Source organism: Melospiza melodia, chromosome Z (genome assembly GCF_035770615.1).
Source record: "Melospiza melodia melodia isolate bMelMel2 chromosome Z, bMelMel2.pri, whole genome shotgun sequence".
Taxonomy (NCBI): Eukaryota; Metazoa; Chordata; class Aves; order Passeriformes; family Passerellidae; genus Melospiza; species Melospiza melodia.
In genome coordinates, this window is record NC_086226.1 from 50,876,811 (window position 1) to 50,895,590 (window position 18,780).

General features: G+C 38.4%; 1 protein-coding gene across 1 annotated transcript in view; it reads left to right on the plus strand.

Annotated features, from left to right (window-relative positions):
* ADAMTSL1 (ADAMTS like 1) overlaps positions 1-18,780 on the plus strand; it is a 311,100-nt gene that overhangs the window by 202,074 nt on the left and 90,246 nt on the right. Inside the window, exons 9-13 of the mRNA XM_063181380.1 lie at positions 2,384-2,495; positions 3,128-3,266; positions 12,300-12,350; positions 15,196-15,400; positions 16,666-16,813. Of these exons, the coding sequence (XP_063037450.1) occupies positions 2,384-2,495; positions 3,128-3,266; positions 12,300-12,350; positions 15,196-15,400; positions 16,666-16,813 (655 nt within the window). The remainder of the gene's footprint in view (positions 1-2,383; positions 2,496-3,127; positions 3,267-12,299; positions 12,351-15,195; positions 15,401-16,665; positions 16,814-18,780) is intronic.

Sequence of the window (18,780 nt, forward strand, 5' to 3'; positions counted from 1 at the left end):
ATACTACAGAGCTGAGTATTTCAGGGTGTGGGAGCTGGCTCTGTGCAGCCAAACCATGACATTTCTTACAGCATTAACTGTCAGTTCTCACTCTGAGTTTTTCAGGGCTCAAGTAGCTCAAGTTTTTTCCTGGATAAAGATCATAGCTCTAACAAGCACTAAAAATCAAAAAGTTTTTGCTATGTGGAATCACAAGTTATTGTTCCTCTTCTGCTTACAATACCCCTCAAAAATGCACAATATTGTGTATGCTTCTTTTATTTGCTTATTGTGTATAATTGGAGCTTATGACTGTGGCTCATTGTAATTCTTCCTCACCTATGTTGTTGTCATGGCTGTATTAGTGACATCCATAGTAAACTGGAAAAGATGGTACATCTGTCTTTTCTCTGTGTCAAAACAGACAGATAACTCCAAACATGCAGGAACAGTCTGCAGAGAGAGAGGAATTCTTCTTTCTTCCTGATTTTTTTTTTCAATGTAAACTCCTTTTTCCTGCCCTTCATTTTATAGTAGCCCATGTGTGAGCTCTTGCTCTGTTCTTAACGATTCACTGCAGACTGTACTGCTGGGTAGATCTGAGATTAGGAATCACTGATGATCCTTAAAAAACAAAGAGTAAGAGCAGAATTCTCCCCAGAGAATGTCTTTCCTGCACATTGAGATCAGAGACCTCCCCAGATGGCTTCCAGCACAACAGAACGTTTTTCCCAGGAGTGCCTGAAGCTTTCATGAGCCTGGAAAGACCCTTGTGAAGTGTGTAATTAATGCACCATCCCCGCACAAGGAATTAAGTATCCTGTTTCTGACACACACATTCAAACAATATTGATCTGTTCAAAAGGCCTCCCACTCGCTGAAGCAGTTGTATTGCTACAGCTGGTTTGGGGTTTTTTCCTTTTGAGAATTGACATCACTGTTTAATTAGAAAAGGGCAGCCTTAGTCTCAGTGGACCAGACCTCATACACACATCGACATTCTTGCCCTCCTCCTGCTCTTCAAGATATATCTTGGTTTGTAATCATCTCGCTGTCCGTCTACAGGGAAAAACAAAACAAACAACCCAAGTTACAAAGTTCATCTCAGTTTGTTATATTTTTGCTTCTGTTTCACAGATCATTCTTTGACAGTGTCTCTTGGTGTTTGGAAGGAGAGAAGAGTAAGGGAAAAATTGTGTTTCCAAAACTAGGAGACTCATTTGAAACATGAGAGGAAAAAGAGGAAAAGGACGCAGTGGTCAAACAGTTTAAGCTGTCTGAAAAAAAAAGGTGGGAGGATTGGTCTTGAGAGCAGCGGTACTGTCTTGGACAAGGGTCCATCCTTTCTAGATGTGATTTGGCAGTTTACTGTGATAGCATTATGCCACTGATGCAGAGATGCTCAAGCAACAACTGAAATGCTGTGTCCTAGGACAAGTAATCAAATAGGAGAGGTTTTCAGTAGCAGATCTTACCCTTTCCAGCTGTTCATGCTGAGGCATAAAGGTAAGGACAGGGGATAACCACCTGAGATTTTGAAGTCCTCATAACTGGAATAATCAGCATAGATATCAAAACAGGAAGGATTTTTTACTGGGCAGGGTGCAAGTGGTACTGCTTTACCAGTGTGAAGGTCTCTCCTATTGCAGTCCTTGTGCACTACAAACTCTTGTTTATGTGGAACATCCATTCAGCACACCTCTTACTGAAAGCATGCTAGCTTTTAAGCTCAGGTGGCTTTTAGGCTCCAAGGACAGTTTTGCTGACATGCACTTAGCCCCAGGCAGGATTCCATGCCTATGACTGAAGGAAGCATTTTCACAAGCAAAATAAGCAGAAGAACAAACTTCATAATAATGACAGTGCCACAAAGGAGAATTAAATAAAGATCTCACCTCAGGAAAAGAAAAAAAGAAAGGCTAATTAAAGTTTTTATACTGTTTATTATTTTTCATAGTGCAGCCTCACATGTTTTACTCTGTACTATCCAGTGTATTGTAACTGTTCAGAAAATGTTTTTTGAGAAACATTAAAGATCTAAAATCTATGTCCATGTGTCAGGGACAGTAGATAGGGTAAGGTAATTTTCTGATGCACCAGTCCTATCCTCTGTCCCTAAAAAATTATTCAGTAGCACTAATCATACATTTGCCATGTACCATTATTTCAGAACATGGTCTCAAAATGGTCACTGTTTATGCCCAGAAATTTCTTTGACTGTGTTTTGAACCCAAGATTTTGCCACCAATCAATGCTTTGGTTTTGTATTTAGCTTTCCTATTGCAGAGTACATCTGGTATTTCATGAAGTTTCAAGATGTCTCCAATCTGAAAGATGCTTTTGGTGGAATACTTCTTCACAGCATTTGTGTTAGGTTCACACTTTGATATTAACTCTTTTTCAGATCCATTATGCTGGTGCTGCTGACAGTTCAGTCCAGTTCATCTTCTACCAGCCGATCATTCACAGATGGAGGGAAACTGATTTTTTCCCTTGTTCAGCATCCTGTGGTGGAGGTAATGAATTGCCACTGTATTTCAAAAGCTGTCATCTGCATACATGACCTTTCCCAACGGCTGCCCTGAGTTTTGGACCTTAAAAATGGCAGAATCTAAAAATCTGAATAATTAGAACTAAATGAAGGGAGGGACTTAGCAACATCATAGTAGCCTGTGGATTTCTGTGTTGTGACAGACTCTGTAGATAAAGGACATGTTGATAGCTGCATACCTGCATTTAGTGCTGTAGCTATCAGACATTTGACTGATGGGACTTGGGCCTGGATTTGGTAAAACAAGATGTCTCCATTTGTCCCTTTTCCTACCAGCAGGTTTACTCTCTAAGTAATTGAGCCCTTGAAACTATGGGCTCAATTCTTGGTGACGAAGAAACCTCAGCCTTTGTTTTTCTTTGCTTTTTCTAGACTTCTGAATTTTTGTTTGACCATACTGGTTATCTTCTGTTTCCTACTACATGTAATTTACATTGCTGTTTTCAATCTGGCCTGTAAAACAGCATCTGTTATGTCCAAAAGCACTGAAGCAAGCTGAAATTAATTTTTTTTTTCCAAACCAGAACTTAGATACACTTCAGAGCCAGAGAGGAAGAATATCACATCTCATGTTATTTATTCCTCTGTGTATCGCAGGTTATCAACTGACATCTGCTGAGTGCTTTGATCTGAGAAGCAATCGGGTAGTAGCAGATCAATACTGTCACTATTATCCTGAAAATATCAAGCCAAAGCCAAAACTTCAAGAGTGTAATCTGGATCCTTGTCCTGCAAGGTCAGTTGGCTTTAATTTTAAGGGAGACTGAGCCCTAATGGGGTAAAATAAAATAGGAGAATATTCTGTTTCTATTTCTCACAGTGTCATTTATCATACATTATTCAACCTCTCTATCATTCTACGAATGCACAGTGTAGAACACCTATTTAGCACCTACAGAGCAAAGACTGATTTGAAATGGTTGTTTCTTCCCCTCAGAATGTATTTTGCCTCATTAATTGTTACCAAGTATGAGAAAACAAATGCTCCGTGATACCATCCCCATGCCCTGAATTCATGTGCTGAATACATGTCTCTTAAGTGTTAGTGAGATGGAAAAATTCTTTGCAGGAAAATTATTGTCACACACTTAGATGAACAATTTTTATGAGTTGGTTGGGTTTTTTTTCTAAATTTTCTCCTTAATGAAAAGCCTGCTTGCATTTATGGCAGCTTGTAAAATGTAACGAGTGATTTTGCTCTAGTTAACAATGTCCTTTGGCCCTGCATGAAAGTCTGTTCTCTGCTGCGCCCAGAATCATGGAATGGGTCAGGTTGGAAGGGACCACAGGGGTCGTCTGGTCCAACCTCCCTGCTCAGGCAGGGTTATCCCAGAGCACATGGCACAGGATTGTGTCCAGATGATTCTTGAACATCCCCAGTGAGAGAGACTTCACAACCTCTCTGGGCAATCTGTGCCAGTTCACGGGCACTGCACAGTAAAGATATTCTTCCTGGTATTAGGGTGGAACTTGCTGTGCATTCTTCCTCAGAAGATTAACAATAAAAATAGCAAGATCAGATAGTCACATTTCTCATGTATAAGAAAAGAAAGCAAACCACAAAAAAGACCAATCATTTGTTGCACTGATTGCCCTGAACTTCAGTGGGAGTCCATCTGCAGCCACTCAATAAGCAGCAAGCATTTATTAGTGCAGTCTAAATCTTTTGGTCGTCTTGTGTGGCTTTGCCAAAAGGTGGTTAAGCATTACCCAGCAGACAGGACAAGGATGCCCTAAAGCCATATTATCACCAGCTCCTTTCCCTCTAGGCTTGTTTCTTACCAACTCTGATATTGTGAGTTCAAGCAAGTGTCACTGAAAAAATTGCTGTGTTACTTCAGATTTCTGGAGGTTGTCAAAGAGAAAAGATGTCCTGATGAGTAAAAGGATACTTAAGAAAATTGTGGGGCTATGTATCCACCTGACTGAGGGTGGTTGCTGCACAAACCAGCTTTAGGGTAGCTAGGCATTATCGTAGCAGACCAAATCACTCTAAGGCAAAGATAAGTTTTACTTCTTATAGGAAGTTTTCACTGAAGTTCACTGACTTTTTTGGAGTTAACACTCAGATTTCTTTGTCATAGAAGACACCTTTACCTGCAGTGTATTGCACTTTCCTCCTTTAAGCACATTTGTTAGAGGCAGATGTCTGTACAGGCCAGGTATGATCAGGTAGAAGGCCAAAACATGAATGTTTCAGGAAAAGGACTGTTGAAAAATATGAATCAATCTGGAACCTGTCTTCTAGAGTCACTTATCACTGTCTCAGTGAAGGTAATTTTATGTAGTTGCTTTATTTTTTTTTTTTAATTCTTAGATGCTATTTTTTTAAACCTACTCTTCCAGTTCAAATATGTAATTTGCCTCTGGAATTTTTGTGGTGGATATTTTCCATACTTTCTCAATGATTTTAAATAACATATTCTCAAATGGTGATGCAGATGACTACATGGTATATGAGAGGAAAGAGGAAAAAAATAACAGCTGGGCAGATGTCAGGAAGCAATTTTGTTTTATATAAGACATAACAAGGAGAAGTTGTTGATATAAAGACCCTAAGGGGAGGGAGAGTCATTTAGAAATACAGCTATGCCATCCCAGAGGACCTGGCTTTTTGGAAACATCTTCACAGTCTTCCAAATTTCAAATTGCTATTTTCAAAAGTGCCTTTGTAAAGAATTCAAGAACCAACAACCCAGATGAAAAAAACAAAACAAAACAAAACAAAAAAACAAACAAACAAAAAAAAAAAAACCAGAGGAAATCCATGGAAATTTCTGGATTCCTGATGGTTTCTCACAGTAGGGAAGAGGGTAGGTGAAGCAGAGACAGGGTCAGAAGTGTGGACAAGGAGGCTCTGCAGTGTCTGTGCTGTGTGGGGGCTGCTCTGCTCCACCAGTATAAAACCAAGAAGTTAATTTTTCCTGGCAAACCCAGTTCCACTGAGGCATAGCTGATTAGTGGTTGCTGACTGTTCCTATGGTGTGTTAATGAATGCCACAGAAAATAATCATAGAAGACCATAGTGGTGCTGGATAAAGGAACTGAGAGTGGTTGCTCTAAACACTAAACACTAAAATTTTCAGCAAAGGGTAAGAAAAGTTTAAATTAATACCACAAGTATTGTGTGAGCCTGTTGCCTCTTTGGGTTTAGTGCATAGAAATGTTTACTTTGTTGTGCTTATTATGGCAATAAGCAGTATTGCTGGCATCATGAAGAGAAAAAAAGCTTAGTCTTAATGAACATGGGAAAATATGTGAATGGTTATTTATCAAACACATATAACTTATACATGCTCATTTTCCAGGTTATGTAAAGGCAGCCACATATACTGTTCATCCAAGTCAGAGCCGTGATTCATGCCACAGAACACATGATACACGATGACATTTAGTGCCTTTTAATCCCTACATAGCATTGCTCCTTTCAGCCTCTCTTACCAAATCTGTTTTGCATCCTTAATAACCAACAAAGTAAAAAGGAAAGGCCTGTTTGTTTACAGTCCATTATGATTTTACAGCAGTCTGCCTTTGACTGGCAAAAATAAGTTTATATGCATATTACCTACTGACGTAAACAGCAGCCAATTCAATCTAGTCCACTCCCCTTCCATGGGGCAAAATCCAGTATTAGTGCTTCACCCATTTAATTTTGGCTTTCATCTTTATCCTCCTTTCTGGTATATTTTAGTAAAAAATGAATGGATTTTTTTTTTCTTGCTTAGAGAAAAGGTTTCTTCAGATTTGACTTAACTGGGTGTGCTAAACACTTAGGATAATTCTAAGGTGCTATAAACAGAAGATAAATTTGTTTCATAATTCCAAGACAGGCTTCCCCCCAAAAAGCAATTTAGACAAATGTGAAAAAGACTGCTGCCCCACTCATCATTCACTCATTCACCAGGATACACTCAGTATTATTTCTAGATTTGGTCTTCAGCTTTTAGGGAGCATTCCCAGCCATGCCATTCTACATTTTTACCAATCTCCCATATTTTTTGCCTATCCCTGCTCCATGTTAATGTGGGAGTTTCTGAGTCACAAAAGGTCTATTTGTATTTTTACTAGGATATTTCAATGTCATAGAAAGATTTCTAATGGCAACTTCAGCAAAGATTCTAAATTCATAAAGCAACTGTCTAAAAAATTTTGTATTAGCAAGCCTCTAGTATAAAGTGTTCTTTTTAACACTTGAGTTCCTGGAGTTTGCCTATAGTTCAATCTGTAAGCCTGCCACTAGAAATATTGTTTATACCTGTGGAATATTTTGGGGGGGGGGGAGAATCTCTCATTTCAGCAAGGTTTTTAGTGTCTAGAGACCTGAAGAACTCTTAGATATACCCTATTTATGGAGTCCTCCAGCGAAATTGCAAACTCCTCTTCCTGCTTGTCAAAGTTTTTCTTTTAGTATTCTCATTTAAATATCGATACCGTGGTGGCAGAGGTAGGCATTACAAAAAAGAAATTTAAAATTCAATTTAAATTTTAACAAAATTGTAGTTTTCAGTTGCTCATTTTCAGCTAACTTAACAAGCATACTGAAGTACAAGTAAATGCATGCAAAAGACACCAGGATGTTATGGCTATTCAGAATTATTGTAAGCTGTGAGAAGTTCATAATATGCTTGGCAATGTGAAAGTGGAGTTGTAGATGGAAAAGGAGCTGGTACCAATGGTAATGTTCTGGTAGTAATAATTTGGGTTACCCAAGCTCAAGAGCAGCAGATACCTAAAGAGATACAGTTCTTCTCAAAACAAGTAGTTGAAACCTTGAAATTTTGGACAGGGCATAAGTAATCTAAATTAATCTAGAAAATTTAGATTAGGTAGAGGGGGTGGGCCAGGAAGCATTTTTCAAGCACTTAAAAGTTGTGAATAGCAGAGCAAATTTAGCTCTGAGGGGACAATACGTCTTAATGAAACATGGAAAGAAAGGCAGAAAGGAGTTCCAGAATTCTTCCAATAACAAGCTGTACGGTGGGAAAACATATCATGTACTGTTATGAGCATCAGATACAGATATCTGTCTACCCAAGATGAAGTTGCAGGAAAATTAGTCTAGTTTAAGTCCTAGAAGATGCCAAAACTGCAGCAAGTCATTTACAAAGATTTTCACTGGACATTCAGTTGTCAAAATTTAGTACTGTTAACTACTTATCAGCTCATTCCCTCTTTGTATCAAACACTGCTCATCCAAACCACAACAAAATATTGAACTGAATAAAAAAATAGATGTTTAGAAGCCTTACAGTCATGCTACTGAAAGGAATTACTTTTTCTGCTTTTGACTGGAAACATCTCATCAGAGCACTGTGAAGAGATTGGGGTTTAGCAGTCTATGGCAATGACAAACAAAATGTTGTTTAGAATTTAAAATCTGCACCATAAACAAGACATTTTTTATAAAGGTAAGATACTGTCATGCCAAACAGACATTCTGTTTAAAGCAAGAGGTGTTTTGGATGCTGACACAGAAGAATGGCTTCCTAAATAGTGTTTTTCGTTCATAAGTGGGTTTTTAATGTATCCACTGACATACCACTTTTAACTGTTTAAGCAGCAGACATTGGCTTTTGCCAGTCTGTAAAGTACTAAGAGCATATAAAAGGACCAATACATATGATGTACATAGTAGTTCAGTTTCACACTGATAACATCCAGAAACCAGAAAGGTGACTCATACTGGTGGCATAACTGAGAAGTACTGTTTCACTGCCTGCAGAATAGGCACTGAAACCAGTGTTACCTGTACCCACGGTGTTACTGTCACCTGCCCCCGCTCTGAAGGGAAAAGGTAGTAGATCCCCAGAATAATACATGGGAGGCATTAACAGATACTGTCTGTTAGAGGGTCTCATTAACTGTTTCTCAACATACAAAGTGTTCTTGAAGTGTTCTTATCAAGGAGATAATATCGCAGTGTGACATCTTCAGAGATCATTGAAATGCAGTACCACGCACCACCTTAGTGTCAGGATTTGAAGTGTTAAAATGCAGTCTTTTGCACAAGATTGTTGTCTGTCCAGTGAAAATCATGGCTTTCACAGAGTTGCTGGCTTAGATGCTAAACTGTTGTCTCTGGTGGTGAGCACTTTCATATCTTCCAGCACAGCCAACCCAAGCTACTTTAACATTTCATTATTATTTATATAGTGTCTTAAACATGTTCCATTGCTTGGATGGCACAGTCCCTGCCATGCAGATAATGTACTCTCAGGTCTGACAGATATCAGTGAAGGCTTAAATCTTCACATGCAAGTTTGATTAGGAAAGAGGTGTAATGGGTGCAGCCACCCAGGTTATTGCATGGGCAGCCCTGCAGCTGTCAGTAGGACCCCCCCAGCAAAACAGAGCCCTCAGCAGAAGTGGAGGCTATGAGCCAGAAGCACGTGAGCATCCTGCAGAGGCTGGGCAGCAGCACAGCAAGGTGCAGGACATCAGCACAGGAGTGGCAGGTTGTCCCCATGTGAGTCACACCACCCTGAGGCACCTTGGGAGCAGATGTCCTTCTCTCTGCTGGCTCCTCTCAGTTTTAGCACCCCTGCCCCTGCTTGGCTCAACAGGTTGAGAGACTCATCAGCATGCAGGAGACAGAGCTGGGAAAGGCTGGCCTTGTCAGAAAGATGGAGTCATCAGGGAGGTAGAGGAGAAAGGCACTGGAGCTTAAAGCTTGTCATCTGTGCTAAATCCGGTTAAGCAGGAAAAGGAGCAACTGGGGAGGAGTTGACCAAACTTGTCTTCCAAGGAATGCAGCTGTGGAAACTCATCCCAGGGGAAGGCTGAATCTTTGCAGAGATGGCAAATCTGATTGCAGCACTCTCACCTCTGGCATGTGCAGCTCCTATTCCAACCATGCCTTGGAAGGGCAATTGTGTTGAGACTGCCAGCCCTCAGGAGGAAAAAAGAACAATGTGCAGAATACATGATAGGACTTGTTGGTCTGAAAGGCATGGTAGATTGCAGACATATGAGACAGAACAGCACTGCAAAGTAATTTGCTTTCTGCTCCTGCTCCTGCCAAATCTCTTGATGTTTTGTGAATGAGTCCTGTTAGCTACTCGCACATATTTCAGTGAAGGAATTATTATTTCCTCTGCTCGTTTAGCACACCATTCCCTTTGCATTATCTGGGTAATGTGCCGTAAATAGACCCCATAAAGTAGATCTCTTCCATGTTGTTTGTAGGAGTATGATGGACTGATAGAGTCATGGAATTTAAACCACTTTGTCCCATCAAAAAGTAAGAATACACCAAAGTAGTCTCTTAAGTTTGGTTTTTTTTAAGTGTTAATTTAGTCTTAGGGACTTTTTTATGGAGCACATACAAAAAACGTCACACAAGACTAGCTAGAAAAGTGCAGATGGCATTAATGATATGATGGCCATCTGCTCTTCTGTTTTAACTTTTAAGACAATTCTTTTTTAAAGTCATAAATTAAACCATTGTGTATTATCGTGGGGGTCTTTTTCCTTGCTAAGACTTTATGGCTGTGATTCATTTTCTTGTAGTTGCAGAATGAGAGCCTTTGGCAGCCTTTCACATATGGACAAAGACAGAATCAGTAAATCTGTGGAGCTCAATACTGTTTATAGAAATGTAATTTTTGCATGCAAAATTTCTGAGGGTCAAACCTTTCCAATTACAATATTAACCTAGTGCTTTGTAAATGTTACTTAATATTCACAACAGTTTTTGAATATGTTACAGTTATTTCTGTCTGAACAGTCTTGGAAGTAATGCATTCTAAAGCATGTAGACTTGGATTACCCATAGAGAATCATGTTTATTAGAAATAAAATAATTTTCACTGCAATGAATTAGAATTTTATTGAAATTTGCTTCTTTCTTAGGCAGTAGATGCTTTTATAATGTAATTATTTTATTTTTTAACTCACTATGTTAACTTTTTTTCCCAACCACTTCTCAGCAAGCTGATGAGCTGGAAAGTGCAGACAGAGAGCTTCAGAGGGGAACTTCAACAGCAGTAGTTGAAGAGTCAGGAAAATAGCAAATTTCCAAGGCAGGGGCAAAAAAACCCTCACAAGAAGTTCTTTCCATCATAAAATACTAGTACACAATTCCTCCACATTCTACAGATGTCTACCCATCAGGCTAAGTCTGAAAAGACTTGTTCGTTGACTATACTCTAAATGATCCATTTGTCTTTTCCCAGTGCCAGAACAACCTCTCCTAGATTTTTAGATTTTTGTGAGGACAGGCGGCTCTTCGAAAATGCAAATATGCACACTCATGCAGAGAGTTCCTGTGACTGCAGTGGCTGCTAATCTTAGAGGGACTGTCTAGTTCCCTCTCACACACTTCCAGGGCTCCAGCTGCTTCCCGCGCTTTAGCAGGAAAATTCCAGCATGCTGACCTGGCGCTGACTCCTTGCTGTGGAAACACAGTGGGATCCATTCTTCTATCTTGGACAAGTTATGCATACAAAACCCCTGTTGACTCAAAGGAGAATAGACCCCTTTAGGCCTGGCCTGACAAGACTCCTTTCTCCTTTGAATGCTCACAGCATTTTTCAGTGAGCATGGAGGATGGAGAATACTTTCTCCCTTTCCCCTCCCTCACTCCTGCCCCCTTGCAGAAATCCACAGCAGCATACCTACCACCTCTCATCTGTAAAAGGCTCCCAAAACCACCTCTGTTCTTGACATTCATTTTCCTTCATCTCTCTGTAACTTGGATGGAGACACACTTTTTTTATTTTATTGCAGTTAGTATTCACTTCTTGATTCTTCTGTCCACTTGCCCCATCCAAATACCCAAATGGCTTTGATGAAGGTGATAAATTAGGTCCTCCAAGATCATCTGGTTTATTTTAATAGATATGTCTGATAACCAGGAAACATGGTTAAAGTTACTCTGCGCCAAAATTATAAACAGTGCAGACAAAATACGATATTTCAGACCAGCAATTCAGTGAGATCCTGTAGTTGACAGTGAGAAAAGTGGCATCCATCTCACACATAACTGGCAAGATAATATTTCAGAAAACTCCTAATTTTGATGTATTTTATTGCCTTCTGTATCTTTCAGATTTTACATTGTGACACCACACCAATAACAGTTCAGCAAAGCAATCCAACCAGTTTTGACAAACTAAAAAATTCTACCTGACATATTAATCTTTTCTCAGGCTTCTTCTTTCTTTCAGGGAAAAAAAAATACAGGTCTGTACTAGTTTAAGGTGAAGAGACAAGCATTGCAGATACAAATTCTTGCGCTGTGATTACCCAGATTTCTAATCCTGTACCCTGTATAAGCAGAGGTTTTATTCGATGGGCAGAAACAACCATAAAATAGTTATAAAAAGGAATTTATTTAGAGGTCTGCAGCAGATAGAAGTTCCCCTATTGTCATCAGTGACTTTGGATCCAACCTCCAAGAATATAGCAAGTATAGAAACATTCTTTTTGATGCTAGATAATAAAAATGTAAGTTAAAATAATATTTGGGTCACTTTTAGCAATAGATTGCTTATTTGTCCAACAATAATCTATTTATAAGAAAAAAGTAGTAACCACTGATTTATTCTTGGAATTACTCAGAAAAAGTAGGATGGGAGTATATATTTTTTTTAATGGGATAACATCTTAGGTAAAATATCTTGTTTTGTTGATTTATTATACTGTAATATAAAAATCTGTGTAATGTAATACAATATTGTAATACAAAAGTCGTATAATGTAATCATCTAGTGTTTATTTTATTATGTGTACCTTCTACTCAGAGGGTTGGCATTATTGTTCCTAACAGTGATGGATACAAGCAGATCATGCCCTATGACCTCTACCATCCCCTTCCTCGGTATGTAAAAAAGTCAACCAGATGCTAGGCTTAACAAATCTGTTTTCTTTTTCTTTTGTTCTTCTCTGTACTCCTGCTTTACTCTCAGGCTAAATTAACAGATCCTGCTTCTCTGGACACTTACAGATTAATATAGAGATGTTCAAGTGCTAACCTGTTGTAATAAATTCTGTCAATGCAGAACTGAAATTAAAGCCTAACTGAAGGAGAAGTCCAGATTTATTAAGTGTGTGATCCCTTTCTTTCTCTCATTCCTCAACCTCACTTCCCCTTTTCTCTCACAAGTTTCCTATTCTTGCCCTTTACTCCTCTCTGAGCAAAACTACAATCTGTGACTTTATTGTGAACCACAAAATTTTCTCCCCTCACCCCCATTTGGCTGCTTCTTGCATGCCTATAATTTGTGAGATTTTGAGTTTTGGCAGTATTAGTGTTGTTTTCTGATCCTACAAACCCATGCTAATTCCTTTCCCAGGGACATTCGCTCACTGGCTTTTCTAAGAAGTAGGTGTTTAGGGCAGGAATAGGATCAAGACCTGATTTTTATCATTAATTGTCTCACAATTGTCTTTAATGCCTGACTCAAGATTCTCATGGAAATAATCAGATGAGTAACTATTTTTAAAGTAGTGAATAAGACTGTTGATTATAAAAATTTTTGATAGATGAAGGATAATAACCTCTAGGTTTTAAAATACTGCCTGGACATGCAAAAGTATTGTGCTGTGTTTTCTTCTTCATTAATTTATTGTGTCTTGCGTTATGAAATCACAGAAAGAACCCTCTAGACAACTTGATAGTCTCATGCAGGTGAGGAAACAACCTCCATCCAATTGTATTGAGGCCTGATGCACAGAGGTTTCAGCATGAGTGTACAAATGCAGTGTGTTCATACTCCACAGTCTCCAGCCAAAACATGGAGCAACCTCCAACTGAGAACAAAACTCTCTGCTATATTTAAGCTCCTTGAATTTGCTAAGGTTGCCTGAAACACCTGGAAACTTGTCCCAAAGACTTCAGGAAACTTCCTGGTGTCATCTATTTTTAAGGCTAGTAAGAGGTGGCTCACGTGGGTTGAGCCATCAAATTTTGAGCCAAGCAAATTTTGAATTTCAGTTTGGGGCCTCTTTTTTGTGGTAGTAAGAAACATTAGCTGTATGTTGGGAAACTTGTTCAGAAGAACCACAGGAAACACATTTAAGTAGAAGTACCCCTAAAATTACATCTTTGTAAAATATGTGGCTTATGATCAGCACATGATGATGGCTGTGCATGGTGTAAAAATTGTTCCACCACTCCTAGTGGTAAGTCACAGAATTAATCAGTGGCTTTACTACTTATAAACAATTTTTAATTTAAGCCATTTCACATTGAATTTTATGGTGCTACTGGACAGTAGCCAGGTCAGGGTATTGCTAGGTGCTGATAAGTAGATTGTGGGCTGACATGATGGAAGATTAGAGAGAAAGATAAGCATTTTTCATATTGCTCAACAATCTTGGGGATCCTGTATTTGTTACTTAACAAAAATATTTCCTTTGTTTTAAGTGAGACAATAAATGTCCTCACCTTTCAGTTTTTTCACTTCTTGTCTGAAGGAGGAAACTGGTGAGGTGTTTTTCACAAAAACTGTTCTTTGAGATCAAAAACTGAAATCTTTTGACCAAAATTGTTGTTTCAAACAGTATTTGTAATGTCATTATGAAAAAGAAATTTGCTTTGTGGGCTACTGAATTATTTCATTAAATGTTTCCAGGTGGGCAGGACACACATACTTCTGTTCTTCAGTCATACACAGTAATATACAGAAATAGCCACACTAGATCATGGGAATGGTCCCACATCCAGTCTGTGACAAAGGCTTGAATATAAGAGAGGCAATACCAGACTATTTTTTGTGGACAGACATGTATATATATGTGTATATATAAATATATGTGTATGTATATATATATACATATACACACATATAAAGTAATACATAGCTTATGGCATATGCATCACTAAAAAAAGGATTATTCTTGTAAGTGTACATAGCTTTTCAGAACATGCATATGTTGTTAGGATTTTTCATTGCATTCTCCATGGCACTTGCAGAGAAAAAATGGGTTCTCAGCTCCTCTGACTGCCTTAACTGTAAGGAAACAAAGTTCACCTGGTTTATCCATCAGAGGACACGTATCTCAGAAGTATGGTCATATTTTTCTTTTTGGTGATTTCCTCTCATCTTTCTTGCTTTTTTCTCTGCTGAGTTGCTTCCTTGGAAAAAACACTGCTCTTTCCCTTTATGTTCTGCAAAAGGGACATCAGCCTCACAGCACGCTGTTTCCTGTGATTTGTGACAAAGATTCCTCAGAATATGAGAAATTATGAAAATATGATAATCCCATCAATTAAAAAAAGGAAAAACAAACAACTAAGTAAAAAGTATTTAGATTTTCTGTGGCAGTAGTAATTGGATTAGTGGGAGAGAGGAGATTTCATATTATTAACTGTGGTGTAAAAGACACCAGCCAGGAGCATGCTTTGCTACTGTGGACACCTGTGAAAACAGATGCATTATTAATTTTTACTGATGTTACCCCAGTAAAAAAGCTGAGCCAAGCTGAACCAAAAAAAAAAAAAAAACCCAAAAAAAACCAAAACAAAACAAAAAAAAAAAAAAAAAAAAAAACCACAAAACAAAACAAAACAAAAAAAAAAAAAAAAACCAAAACCCCACAACCAAACAAAAACCCCCATACAAACAAGCAACCTTTCAGACAGCAGTTTATGCATTTTGGGGGTACAAGTCGGGGTGGGAACAAGAAGGGTAATGTTTCCTGATGCCTCTTTGTTTTCCCAGATGGGAAAGTACACCCTGGACTGCCTGTTCCTCATCCTGTGGAGGGGGCATTCAAAGCCGCAGTGTCTCCTGTGTGGAAGAAGACATTCAGGGGCACATCAGCCCCGTGGAAGAATGGAAATGCATGTATACTCCAAAGATGCCTGTTGTCCAGCCTTGCAATATATTTGACTGTCCAAAGTGGCTTGCTCAAGAGTGGTCCCCGGTAACCAATTCAGTTTTGTTGGTTTTGTGTTTAACACACTAGGGAAAATATCTTAAATTATGCTTCAGTGAGTTTTTGGAAGTTAGAACGTTTACTGTTTTCTCTCATTACCAAAATCTGTATTTTAAATTATGCTGTTTGCTAACTGCAAATCAATCACTCAGGAAAAATATATTATCACTCAGGAAAAATATATTAAGATGAACATGAACAAGGAGGATGGTGGAAAAATAAATCAGCTCTGTAACATTATTTTGTGACCTTCTACTAATAATAGACTGGGAATATAAGTGAAATGCACAAAAAAAAACCCCTATAAGCATGTAATGGTATTTCAGTCATAAATTGAAATTCTAACTCACTGACAAATTTCAAGAAGCACATAAATCTATATATGACTCTGCTCTTTGATACCTGATTTTGTCTATTCCTGACTTGCCTTTACTTCTCTATAAAAGTAAATGTCTTGGAAATGTCCTTCCACAAAAGTAGTGAAATATTTTAACTTTGTACATAAAGACTTGGCTTGAATATATTTTCTCACCTCCTCCAGTTTCTCACCAAGTAAACTGTGCTTTAGAAGCTAGGCTAGCTTACCTACAGATGAGGTGATTGCAAGGTGTTTGTTGATTTTCAGATGAAAGCTGCTGTCCAAGAGCAAAACAACATTGGTAACATCCATAGCACTTCCAACTGATGAGTACTCCTGATTGTCTCCTGTGGAACCAATTTTGAAACAATCTGTGCAGGGGGTAAAAGTTGATGAACCAGAGCAAAAATAAATTTAAAAAAAAATAAAAAGAAAGTGTCTGAGAGAAGAAAGCCTGATAGTTCCTATTCTGTTTGGTGCTTTTTTCCACAATAGCTGAGCGTAGTCCCCGTTGATGCATAAGCCCCAGTACTTTGTCCAAGCAAAACAGAGTGGCTCCAAATTAAACTGACAGGGTGTTACTGAGCATATCCAATATGGGACAGATGGCTACAAGCCAAGTAGGCAACATTGCAAAAGTGGCACTGCAAGAGAAATCCAGTGACAAAATGTCCAAATCCAGTAAATATTCTGAGCAAAAAGGCAAAAGTTTCTGTCAATTTTATACCTTATCCATAATTACCACATATTATGAATATTTTATTTTCAAGTTTGGGTGTTTCTGCATCATGTTTGTCTCTCTTATGTTGGATATTCCCCTTATATTTATCATTGCTTTGTGTGACTTTTTTTTTCTCCTTTTCATTTTCTCCTTTTATGTTTTTTTTCAATCTAGTGCACTGTGACCTGTGGACAAGGACTCAGATACCGTGTGGTCCTCTGCATTGACCACAGGGGGATGCATACAGGAGGCTGCAGTACTAAAACAAAGCCACACATAAAAGAAGAATGTGTCGTACCCACTCCTTGCTACAAGCCCAAAGGTAATGAGGCAGAATGTTTCTCATAAATTTTTCAGAGCTCTTTCATGTTCAGCCGTTTTGTTTCGCTGCTTGCATCACTGTTTCCACTTGCACCTGCGTTATGATTTTGCACCTGTCTGTTCCTGTCTGCCTGCCAGCAGCTTGGAGTGAGTGCTGACTCTTTCATCTTACAAGCTTTGGGGTTTTCATAGTTAATTTGTGGTCCAGCAGACTAAGCAATAGAAATGTAAATTTAGCTGTATTTTCACTGTTTACATCCGAGCTAAATGCAGCAAGATGCAGAAGAGATCTTGGGCTGCAAAGCATCCAAAACTGACTTCTGCTTAGAAGGATGCACAGCCAGCTAGGATCTATGTGTCATAAAATGTCTTCAAACGGGAGTCATCAGGGAGCAAAGTAAATTACTCCTTTCTGGAAGCCCACCCTTGCGAGAGCATGACATCTTTACCCTGCATAAGACCTTGTGCTGCCCTTTGCGGCACACACATGCATAATTTCTGAATGTAGGGAGTTACTTCCTAAGTCTTCCATTATTTCTCATGGAATGAAAAGTCCTGTGCAAAGCTTGGCGTGATTTGGTTTAGTTTTCCTCCTCATCTTTGTTCTGCAACACTCTCACAGTTTTCCCTTCATAATGCAAGGTGTCGTGTTTGAATATCGGTGTATCTGAAGGCTGAGCAGTGGTTTCAGAAGAGTGTTGGACTAGATGGTGTACAAAGGTGCCATCCAACCCAAATTACTCTATTTTTAGGCTAGAAATTTTTCCTTTTTATTTCACACAACTAGAGTTAAAAATTTAGGGCAGAAGGGGTAATGAACCTCTCATCTATTGCGTGTTTTAGTCCTAGACTGGTTTTTTTTTGACAGCTAGATTAACACAAAGCAGAATACAGTCTTACTAGCTGACAGAAGCAGCAAGGCAAAAAATGTCTTGCTTCTCTTAACACACTGAAAAAAAGAAATAGAAGGCAAAATTGCAAAAAAGAAATAGAAGGCAAATCGTTCATATACTTTATTTCATTTTAGTTTGTTCAAGCCCTAAGGCACTTTATATTGCACCAATAATGGGAAAAAGTAGGATATCACTAGATTGAGTAGGGACTTTCACTTTTTATAGAGAATGTATATTCATCTAATACAACTTTCTGTGTAATATAAGTGTTTTTACTGGAAGTGTTTTAAAAGAAAATATATTACTTTAATCTCCAAAGGTAAAATTTTCTCCTTAGCTTATGTTAGAAGTGCTTTTTGTTCATTTTTCTGTCAAAGCATACTGTACAACATCAACATTTCTAATCCTCTAACAAATTTTGCAGTGTAGATGCTAATTAATTACACCTGTAAAAAAAGGAAGGTTATTTAAGAGGTCACAAAACAGGCTATGTTAGGCAAGAATTTTGCTTTTTACAAACACTTGCATCTAAGCAAAAAAATCACGTAAGTAATTCATGATTTTTCCAAAACCCATAAAACAAATTGTAGAACATAGAATTATTTCCTACGTATTCTGGATGATTATTAAAGTATAGATTAACCTAAGAGCTGTGATGGCATTCATCCTTAAATGGCACTAATGTGTTAGATGAAGAGTGTGGAAAGCTGTTTTTAAGATAGAGGAATAGTAATTATATTATTATCCCTCTTTTCCTCAGTTAATAACTTGCTCTAAGGAAATTTGCATGACTAAAGTTGCAGTAGCTGTTCTGTCAAGTTGTAGGTGATTTTTCCTTTGTGATACAACTGAGAGATGGAAAATTTCATGTGCATGTGTGAAATGTTCTGCACAGTAGAGCCACAGAAAATTCCTGACTATTCTGAACGACATTAACCTGCTCCTGTTGGCGAGTTCAAGTCCATCCTTACACAAACCCAAAAGGCTGAGGTGATTTGTGAGTAGCAAATAGGTCTGGCTCTGGTTCTCCTCAGTAGTCTGTCTCACTGCACTTTGTATTGTTTTCCCCTGATCC